Raw genomic sequence first — 11,392 nt, 5'->3', positions numbered from 1 at the left:
GCGTCGGTGGGGGTAACGAAATAATTTGAATATATCAACAAAGTTGAAATGGTAAATTGGCCACCGTTACGATTAGAAAAGCTGACGTTTCGACCGCTAGCCCTTCGTCGGAGCGAATAGGGGAATTGTGTGTTGTGTGTGCTTTTAAAGGCAGAAAATGGAGCTACGTTATTGGTGGGAACATGGCAACGAAAAAAGCACGAATAAATTAGTGGAATGAAAAGCGTTCGTTGATACCTGTGGGATTTAGACTGCCGGTTTGAAAGATGAGCTTTTGTTCAAGAGTTTTACGGCTTTCTGTGCTACCTAAGTGTAAGGAAAGACCGCAGATTGCCATATGTTGCTTAGAATGATTAGGTAAATTAAAATGTCTAGCGACTGGTTTCGATGTGTCCTTGTCATTCCTCTCCAAGTCGCGAAGGTGTTCTCAGAATCGGTCACCTAGTCTTCTCAATATATCAACAAAGTTGAAATGGTAAATTGACCACCGTTAAGATTATAAAAGCTGACGTTTCGAGCGTTAGCCCTTCGTCAGAGCGAATATAGGAATTGTGGGTTGTGTGAGCTTTTAAAGGCAGAAAATGGAGCTACGTGATTGGTGGGAACATGGCAACGAGAAAAACACCGAATAGAACCTACGCCTTTACAAGTGACATCAAGTTTTTGGTCAGAAGTTCTTTTCAGACTAATGACCAACCAGGCACTTTTAAATGCGCTCGTGCACAATGCGAAATGTGTCCTTTCATTCACAATACTGAGAGAATATCGGGACCCAAACGATCCATCAAGATCACCGATCAGTTCACGTGCATCTCCGCCAATGTAATCTATTGCATAACTTGCACTTATTGCAGAAAGATTTACATCGGCGAAACAGGCAGAAGACTAGCTGACCGATTTCGAGAACACCTTCGCGACGTGGAGAGGAATGACAAGGACACATCGAAACCAGTCGCTAGACATTTTAATTTACCTAATCATTCTAAGCAACATATGGCAATCTGCGGTCTTTCCTTATCTATCATCTCATATCCAACGCACGCTCGTGGAAAAATTGTTATCAATGTGACTCTCAATCGCTAATATCTGAATTCTGCAACGGAATTTGTTCGTTTGTGCAAAGTTAAGCGAAGTTTCGAGTTCTTCTATAAATACACTTTCGCCTATTCTTTGCAAGTCCCTTGAATTTGGACATTTCTACCGTAAATTTCACAACAGTAACCGAAGGAATTCGATGAATATAAGTCGCATTAAATCCCTTTGTGTCTAGCTAGAAAGAGTCTCATCGACCTCAGCTTTTCGGTGGAAGAAAAACCGATTTACATGAGTTTGGGTTTTGGTCGAGGGTCGAGGGTCGAGGATAAAATGTCGAGGGTCGAGGGTAAAATGTCGAGGGTCCGAGAAAAATGTCGAGGGTCCATAAAAAAACTAAAAATTGTAAATTTTAAAAAAAGATATTGTGGAGCAGTACTCTCAATTTCTCGTGCTCTATAAGCGTTTCATTGATGAGATTTTTGTTATTTGGTGTGGACCCAGGGATACCCTCCTGAAATTTCTTGGTGCTCTTAATACCAAAAATGATCGAATTAAGCTTACTCATTGTATTAGCGACAGTAGTATTTCTTTTCTAGATTCTTGTCTGTATAAGGATAATTCCTCAAGCGTGCTGCAATTTTCTACGTATAAGAGGCCTCTTAACAAACATCTCTACATACCATTCGAGTCGTTTCACCCCTCTAGCAACAAGAAAGCTTTTATAAAAGGGGAGCTTATGAGATATGCTAGAAGCAGCTCTTCCTTTAAGTCTTTCTGTGAGACTAGGGATAAGTTTTGGAAGCGACTGCGACTTAGAGGCTATCCTTTTAAGTTTTTACTGCCGCTGTTTCACGGTGTGCGTTACCACGACAGGGAGACCTGGATCTCCCGGCCACCTAAACATAGATCTCAGACAAGCAGGACTCTTGTCTTTACTACGTTCAACTGCAGTCACGCCCGTATTAAGAAGGTTATCAGTAATATTCTGCCAGACTTAGATTGTACTGTGTGTTACAAGAAAACTGTAAGAATAGCTAATCTATGTAAGTAAGTTTTTGGGGGCCACGGTTTTTAGCTAAAACCGTGGCCCCCAAAATATTTTTCTCACCTTGCCTTACACGCGTTAAAGTTTTCACAAATTTTTCACAAATTTTTCACAACTTCGCCTGTTCCTGTTCGTAAGTCCGGCCAAGCCTTTACGGTTATCGGCGCCTGTAACTTTGGCTTATAAATACAGGCGTTTAGTTATACTTGTAATACTCCCTGAAGAAATCTACGACAGTTAGACGAAACGCGTAGGAAAACAAAAGAAGTTTTACAACTACCGTTTGCAGAAGTGCTGCTCACTAGTCTATATTTAAAAAATTAAAAAATCACAAAAAATCAAACATTTTTTTTCGTGTCAATCTTTTGTCAGACGTTGCTAAAAGCCTCTCCACTAGCGCACGACAGGAACATATCTTTTCGATGTTATGCCATGTTTGAGAAACTTTTATTCCAGCTCATACACTTAGTATTGTAAACATTAACTCACAAACGAAAATTATTTATTCAGAAAATTTTGATTTTGTCGCATTCGGAGACAGCAAATCTTGAAACATACCATCGATAAAAATAAAAAAATACTGAAACAACAAACCAGTATACCAGTACAAATGTGTCTCTCTTGAATGTGAAGTAATCAGTGATCTTCATGGATCGTTTGGGTCCCGATATTTTCTCAGCGTTGTAAATGAAAGGAAAAGTTTTGCATCGTGCGCGAGCGCATTTAAAAGTGCCGGGTTGGTCATTGGTTTGGAATGAACTTCTTATCAAAAAATTGCCTATGTTTTTGTCGCGTTTGAATGAAATGAGCTGAGGTTGCGAAAAGATAGTGCCAGTCTCTGGATCGTTTTGAAGTAATTTAAATTTTTTAAGAATAATCGATTTAACTGAGTTGTTGTGAGGGTGGTACGTGAGAGTAAATGGAATGCTGTCGGAATTCTCCTTCTATGACTGTCGATCAATAAGTTGGGCGCGGTGGTGACCCGCTTGAACGATAGAAACAAGGTAACCACGTTTTTCGAAAAACTGGCATATTTACTCTGATTTGTCGAAAAAATTAGAGTCATCACTACTGACATAAACGACGAAGTCTTAGAAACTGAGAAAAGGGAATGGAATCCTTAGCATATGGATGCGAAGATGAATACAGAAGTAACTATGTGAGTCTGTAGGTTTGAAATACACATTAATGCATAAACCGTTGCCTCAATTGAAACTTTGATGTCTAAAAAGGATAAAGAATTGTCGGAAATTTCCCAGGTATATTTTAGAGCCGAGTGAATGGAATTGACTGCGGTTATGAATTGAGTTAGCCCCTCTCTGGTAGAGGAGGTAGTGCCGATACAGTCGTCAATGTAGCGACCGTAGAGTTCAGGTTTGGGGCCGTTATACTGGCTAAAAAATTGGTGTTTGACAAAACCTACAAAAAGATTGGCATAGCCAGGTGGGCCCATTTTCTCGGCTGGCAGTTGCCCTACCAAACTTATTTCCAGCTATTTAGACAAATTTATGGCTCCCATCGTCAAAACTTTACCATCATATATCAAAGACAGCCAACGCACTCTTCAAAGTTTTTGCGACTTTAATTTCCTTGGTTAAGACAAACTTATTTTCACTATGGACATCGAATCTCTTTATACTGTCATTCCTAATGGCGAAGGTCTACTGGCCCTCAAACATTTTTTTGATCAACTCACTGTTGAGGAACCTAATTCTGAAACACTACTTCGCTTAGCTGAATTAGTGCTCCCACTCAATTGTTTTTCATTCGGGGATAACTTTTTCAAACAAACCTATGGCGTAACCATGGGTACCAAAATGGGACCCAGCTATTCCAAAAGGTAAAAGTTTCTAAGAAACTGTGCTGCTGCATCGGCAGGTGTAACAAGGTAATTGGTTATATCAACTCTGACGAATGGCTGACGCTCGAAACGTAAGCTTTTTAACTCATTGCAGTGGCCAATTTACAATTTTAACTTAGTTGATACAACCAATTTTTGTAGTATAGTTTGTTAGGGTTTTCTTGAAACTAGTGCGCGTCCGAATTTATTCCCGGAGGACACGCGCGAAGGTGTGAAGTAAAAAAATCTAACGTAGAGGACTCAGTAGAGGACACAAAATAATTTGAAAGAGAATGGAAACGAGCTGCCGCTGAATCTGCCAAATCTCCCATGTTACTTTGCGCTCCTCTTCTGGCGCGAAAAAGGAATACGGGGTTCGGAATACGGCGGATGACAATAAACTGTAACGACTTGCAACCTCGAGAGCCCTCTCTTTAGCACAGATCAATCAAGTCAGGAACCTCTCGAAAGAAAGAAAAATGCCGTGGGATTCTGTTGAAGTGGGATTAGCAGGAGGCGAAGAAACAGTTAATTTTGGACCAAGAAATGAAAGCGGTTCGTCGTTATATCAAGTTGATACTTTGGCGAGCGTGTCAGCCGGAGGAGAGGTAAACAGCTAGTTTAATTTAGCATATGTACTGAAAAATTAGGCTCGACTTGGTAAGTAATGCTAAAAGCAGCCTAGTTTGGAGTTCTTGTGCCCCAGGAAAAGAGTCTGAAAAAAAAGTAAATTAGCCATCTTGGCTGCGGTATACTTTCATGTTTTTACAAGCATATGCATATCATGCATTTTGAGCATAATTTTTATGATTAGTAATGATTTCAACTTCACCTGAATATCTCTCCTGATTACAAAAATCAGAAAATATTATTTTTTTCCAAAGGGAAATTAGAAGATCTTAGGTTCGTATTTATTTCTGTTCAGTTAAAACAGCTTCCCGAAAATGGCCCGAAGATGGAAAATATTACGCCAGTGTATTAGGCCTGGCGAGGGATTTGGGTATCTTAGGTACATTATACATGTATGTACCCTTATTCTTTTCCCTTGGGTTTACGGTATCACAATACTGGTGTTGATTGTCTCACATTTATCACGGGCAAGTTATAGATATATAGACACGAGTCAAAAACTAGAGAAAATTATAGACTTATTTTGTTTGGATGGTCATATTTTTGATCGTCATGGTTTTCTGAGTTTTGTAATAAATATCTTAATAGTATAACTGAAAAGAGAATTGTTCTAATTGAAATCAATAATTTAACAGATACAGAGTTGTCCTCATATTTGTGGTGCTTCCTGTTCAGAGGGATTTTGTTTTGTTGCTTCATCACAAGTGATCATGTTCGATGCAAGTTGCAATGATGTTCTTGCAACATTAAATTTTGGTAAGAAAGTAACTCTTTCAAAGACACTGAGTTTGATAGGATTGGTTTGTTTGTATACAATGTGTGTTTTTTCGCTATTGCTTAAATAGCGTTATCTACTGCGAGGATCGTGCATCATACGTATCAAATACCGCAGTTCAAAATATATAATTTTCATATATTTATTCTATCTCACACATAGTTTTATATATGTATATTTGTTTTGGTCAGCGCAGAAGAATTTTTAGACCCTCTGCACGGGTTTCAATGAATTTTTCCATGGGTGGCTGATGATGGTGTTATGGGGCTTTGCCTTTAAAGGGGCCTTAAGGCCAAAACCCAAACAAGAGAACCTGCCTGAAGGCTAAAAAAAAGGGCTGTAAGAGGTCTCTTAGGCAACCTAGACCACAGGTAACTAGCTTTCAATGACACTCCTGCCTTTTTCTTATTTTTTTAATTGCCTTTTCTGTTTTACAGAATGTGAGATTGATTGCATAGCATGGAGTGAAGATTCCTTGTTTCTTGCCATTGGTGAAAGGTACATCTACTTGACTCATGGGTCATACAGTTAGTTTTTGCTATGTGCTGATCAAGGTGTGCTTAACAGTTAAGAAATATCCTCTTGCCAGGGTTTTGGTAGGGACATGGAGAGACAGAAGCGTAATGATTGACATTTTTAAATGTCATTGTCATGATTAGATTCAGATGGATTAAATGTGCCATTTTTATCTGTTGTTGTCATTACCTCAAATTTGATTGGCTGCAAACATGCACCTGATTCCTTAATGACACTGTTGTATACATTGTCATCTCCTGGCAATGATTTCTGTAGAGGCGACTGTAACATCGTACTTGCAGACATTAGTCTTTATACACATTGGAGGTTGCATTTCTTACATTTGTATGTTTAGAGTTAATGTCCTCACCTGTGTGAGGAATAAATAATTATGTGAAAAACAGTTTTAGTGCTAACTTTTCAATCTTGATTAGGTCAGGAACTTTTCACTTTGTCCATTCAGCATCAAGGCAAATACTGTTTTCTCAGGTAAGGTAAAAAACTATTTAAGGTATTTGAAATGTGGACCATTTAAAGTATATCAAATTTTAGATTTGATCTCTGTTTCCCTCTTGGTTGCATCTCAATGAACTGACAACTGAAGTTTCTAATAGGTGCTGATAGATTTTGATTTATATCAGTTTCAATTAATATTCAATGGACATAACATTACAAAGTGAAATTTTGATTTTCTTCTATGGTAGAAATTTTTGTCATTGTACAGCAGAATTTGATGCTTTGCTATCCTATTTTTTTTTTCTCTCTCTCAGGAGCTTGAATCCAATGAGAATTTAAAATGCAGTGAACCTACCCTTATTTCTATGTTGTTTACAACTCCTAAATGTGAAGGTATAAAAATAATAATAATAATAATAATGATGATAATATTAATAATAATAGTTAGTAATGATAATGATAATAGGAATGTAACAGTGGACATTCCATCAAAACAATTATTGTCATCCCAACAACATTGAAAAAGCTCTTGTTGTGTAAGCCACTTAATTTTCTGGACTTAGGCTTGAGCTATTAGTAAATGTGCTTCAAAATCCTTTGGTAAATAAGATTTTTTTCTTGATAAATAGATTGCATGTTATTGTGATCTATTTCTGTACAAAACCATGGCAACATGGAAGCTTTTTTTTTTTTGAGTAATAGAAAGCAGATGTTGTCAATGGTGATGTCATCTATTCTCTAATAGAACACAAGTTTGAACCAATCAAAATGCGTGTCTTAAAATAGCTTATTATATAATCAATATTATTAAAAACTGGATCATTGATTAATGCAATTCAAGGCTTTTTATTGGCTTAGCCATTATGGTATATGAGCCAATATACCATAATCTACAAATATGGTAAGTACGCATCAGCTTAAAATTAAGAGGGAGCTAAAGAATTTAATGATTTAATTTAACATTTTTAAGAAAACAATGATTCCACTCGCATTTGTAGGATATGAGATGATTATAGCCAACTCAGCGCTATGTGCCTCGTTGGCTATCTATCATCTCATGTCCAACAGGTACTCGTGGAATAATTGTTAAATACTGGTATATCCTTGAATGGTGTTGAGCTGTAAACCTTGATGGATATTTTAGAAGTAATCTGACTTGTAACAAAGCAGAGAAATAAATTAGAGAAAAGTTCTGTTTATGTCAGACAAATTGAATCTAACTTTAATATTTTTCTTTCTGTTGTGAACAGGAGGCTGTAAGCTAGTGATTTTGTCAGCCTCAGGCGTGATCACTCAGTTTTCCAATCTTTACTTGGAAAAGTTAAATGAAGGTATGTGCCTGTAAACATCACCAGCATGCATTACAATGATATTTCTATTTCTAGTAGTTGCCACCTAGATTTTAATCAAAGGCAAAGAATACTTGTAATTTTGACATCAATATCAAATGGCAACCAGCTGAAATTTTTTTAATTCATTGTGTTGTAAAATTAAGCATAGCGTGACAAAGCGTGACAAACAATTCTGAAGTAAGCTTTGATTACATAATTACAACCGGAAATATGATTTATGTGTAACCCTTTGTTGTTAGAGTATTCGTGAAAATATTCCTACTACGTGTTGCAAAGAATATGGAAACTTGTACGTGTTTTCCGTCTAAAAACATGTAGGAACACTAGTTTCACAGGATCTACAAAATTGTCCTCCCATATCTGTGAAATTGCAGATACGTGGTAATTAAGTTGTTTATTACAAGGGAAACTCGTATTATCTTCTGTAATTTGTATCACATATGATTTAGCTACCATTATGTATATAAGAACCTTGATTCAAGCAATAAAGTAGATTCAGTTGATTGTAAAACAGTTGAGTGTCCTGCACCCGGTGTGCGAGCTCACGTTAGACCCAACATTTGCCTAAGCATCAAAACAGCTTGACGCTAACCGACCCTCAGCCGAAATTATACTACAATTGCAACTTATACAAAATTACTGAACACCGTTGGAAATGCAAAAAAGTCTCTGTAGTGTACAAAATTTCATTATTTTCTCTGTACAAGGGGATGATCAAATTTCAATTCAACCACTAACATGTATTATCTTGACTAATAGCTATTGTCGGAGGACAGTTTGAATTTGTCACTAAAGTAAGTGAATTTGACCTAGTACTATTTAATTGTACATTTATATACTCCTTCCACTTGTACATAAGAAGTGTTTCACGAGCTTCTTTCATTTTTCATACTCATGGTTTATCTATTTTTAATCAACAAAATATCTCATTCCTGATCAGTCAATGGCAAAGGCAAGAATAGGTTATAGATAGCAAATGACCAATTGAAAGAAAGCACAAACATTTTTAATCCTATTAAAAAGTGTTTTGAGTAATAAACAGTGGGGGTGTACAAAGACAAGTGATGGAATGATTTTGCTGCAAATATGGGAAATAAAATGGCATGAAGTGCTGGACAGGTGCATTTTATCACAGTCACTCATGATGTTTTGTAGAGGTTTTTATATTTCTGTTACCTATAGCTCTTGGAAAAACTTTCAAAACATCACCTGTGCCAGTGAATCTTAAAATGCACTCATGTTTGCATGTTTTCTTCTTCACCTTCCTTATTTTATGGTATATATTGTCCAACCGTCATTCATTATTTGCAGCTGGCTAAACTGTTCAGTAAAACTTCCGACTTTGATATCACCTCCAACATACCCTTGCCCCTTTAGCACCCAGTCTTCACTCTATGTTCAACCTTATTCCTCACACCCCTAAGATGGAGGAGTTACATAGTCAGGGAAGGGATTCCAAAGAGAAGCCTGAAAAAGGCACCACGTAGTTCCCCCGTTACACAAAATGTTTGACACCTGATTCTGATACCCTGATACCCTTACTTGTCGATCATCATGTTGCTACAGTGTAAATCAGTCATAGTCACCAATTGTGGGGTCAGTAACTTGCTACACACTAAATTTTAGCGGGTGGGGTTCTTTTGAAAGTATTAATATGAGTGTGTTCAGGCAGGTTTTTAGCAATAATAAAAATTATATTCAAACTACTCCACCAAGTATTTTAAAATTTGGGTTGGGAGTAACTTTTACAGTTATTTATTGTGAGATGAGATGTGTGACTGATCCGGATATTGTAACTTCATGACTTAAGTACATGACTCTCTTTTGACTTGTTCACCATCTTTGATAGAGTTCTCCTTGTCATAGCAATCAAATACAACATCTATGCAACTACAGCCGTTCTTCCAAGTGGGACAGTTATGACCTCAAAGTGCTAATTGGCAAGTTCTCCATTCCTCCCCATCTCCAAATTTGAAAATTGTTTGTCCAATTTGTGTTCAAAAATGGCCCATTTGAGCAAGCTAGCCATTGTCTTAAGCCAAATTTAAGCTCAAGCCAACAATATAATGCCTTCTGTGGAAACTCACTTGAAGAATTATTCACAATTGCCACAAATTGTGGAACTACTCTTTGTATCAGCTGCCAGACCCTTGCCTTGCCAACCACATCACACATGAAGGTGTGCATAACCAATACAACTATTAGCTATCCAGAGCCTCTACCAGAGCTCATTGCAATCCTGATTGACCAACAAATTTCTTGCATTCAGGAGCTCTTACCTGAGTTCATTGACATCCCAGTAGACCAAAAGATTTCTTGCAATTGGGAGCTCCTATCAGAGCTCACTGACTTCTTCATTGACACACAACTTCTTGCTATGGAGAGCTCTTGTCAGAGCTTCTGGACTCCCCAATCAGCACACAAACTTCTTTGGATCAGGAGCTCTCTCTGAGTTTATTGAATCCACTATCAACCAACAAACTTCATACAATTAAGAGCTCTTGTTAGAGCTCATTGGATTCCTGATTGACACACAAACTTTATGGAATCAGGAGCTTTTATCAGAGTTCAGTGACTCCCCAATTGACTCAAGAACTTCTTGTGATTGGGAGCTCTCAACAGTGTTGATGGACCTCCTGATCAACACAACTTGCAATGGGGAGCTCTTGTCAGAGTTCATGGACTCCCCAGTTGACACACGAGCTTCTTGAGATCGGGAGCTCTCTCAGAGTTTATTGGATCCACTATCAGCCAACAAAGTTCATACAATTAAGAGCTCATCGAATTCCTGATCAACACACTCAAACTTTATGAGATCAGGAGCTTTTATCTGAGTTCATTGACTCCCCAATTGACTCAAGAACTTCTTGTGATTGGGAGCTCTCAACAGTGCTCATGGACTCCCTGATCAATGCACAACTTCTTGCAAAGGGGAGCTCTTGTCAGAGTTCATGGACTCTCCAGTTGACACACAAACTTCTTGGGAGCGGGAGCTCTTATCAGAGCTCAATGACTCCCAGATTGACTCACAACCTCTTGCAAATGGGAGTTCTTATTAGAGCTTATTGACTCCCTGATCAACACACAAACTTTTTGGGATTGGGCCTTTTTATCAGGGCTCATTGACTCCTCAATTGACTCAAGAACTTCTTGTGGCCAGGAGCTCCTATCAGAGCTTATTGACTCTTGGATGGACACACAAACTTCCCTTGATTGGGAGCTCTTTCTAGAGTTGACTGATGTCCTTATGGACTAAAAGATTTCTTGCTATCAGGAGCCCTTAAGCACTCATTGCCTTCACAATCAACAAACAAACTTCACAGAATCAAGAGCTCATTGAATTCTAAATCAACATGCAACTTCTTGTGATGGGGAGCTCTTATCAGAAATCAACAACTGACTCACATACATCTTGCAATCAGGAGCTATTCTCATATTGACTCATTTATCAACACACAAACTTCTTCAGATTGGGAGCTCCTGTTAAAGCATATTGAGTCACTGATCCACTCAAAAACTTCTAACCATTGGGAGTTCTCATCAGAGCTCATTGACTCCCCAATCAAGACACAATCTCCTTGTGATCAGGAGCTCTTATCAGAGTCTATTATCTTCCCAAACGACTCACAAACTTGTTGTGATTGGAGGCTCTTATCAGAGCTCATTTACTCCCCAATTGACACATAAACTTCTAGCAATTGGGAGCTCTTATCAAAGCTCATTAACTCCCAGATTGACTCACA

General features: G+C 37.9%; 1 protein-coding gene across 2 annotated transcripts in view; it reads left to right on the top strand.

The window, feature by feature from the left end:
- The first annotated feature begins 4,282 nt into the window (after positions 1-4,282).
- LOC111338233 (kinetochore-associated protein 1) overlaps positions 4,283-11,392 on the top strand; it is a 48,865-nt gene continuing 41,755 nt past the window's right edge. For both annotated transcript variants that reach the window (XM_088725995.1, XM_088725994.1), the window contains exons 1-7: positions 4,283-4,528; positions 5,186-5,306; positions 5,763-5,823; positions 6,276-6,330; positions 6,612-6,690; positions 7,548-7,628; positions 8,409-8,443. In XM_088725995.1, the coding sequence (XP_088582121.1) occupies positions 4,400-4,528; positions 5,186-5,306; positions 5,763-5,823; positions 6,276-6,330; positions 6,612-6,690; positions 7,548-7,628; positions 8,409-8,443 (561 nt within the window). In that variant the 5' untranslated portion in view covers positions 4,283-4,399. The remainder of the gene's footprint in view (positions 4,529-5,185; positions 5,307-5,762; positions 5,824-6,275; positions 6,331-6,611; positions 6,691-7,547; positions 7,629-8,408; positions 8,444-11,392) is intronic.

This window comes from Stylophora pistillata, chromosome 6, assembly GCF_964205215.1.
Source record: "Stylophora pistillata chromosome 6, jaStyPist1.2, whole genome shotgun sequence".
NCBI lineage: Eukaryota > Metazoa > Cnidaria > Anthozoa > Scleractinia > Pocilloporidae > Stylophora > Stylophora pistillata.
This window is presented reverse-complemented; position numbering and strand designations above follow the sequence as displayed.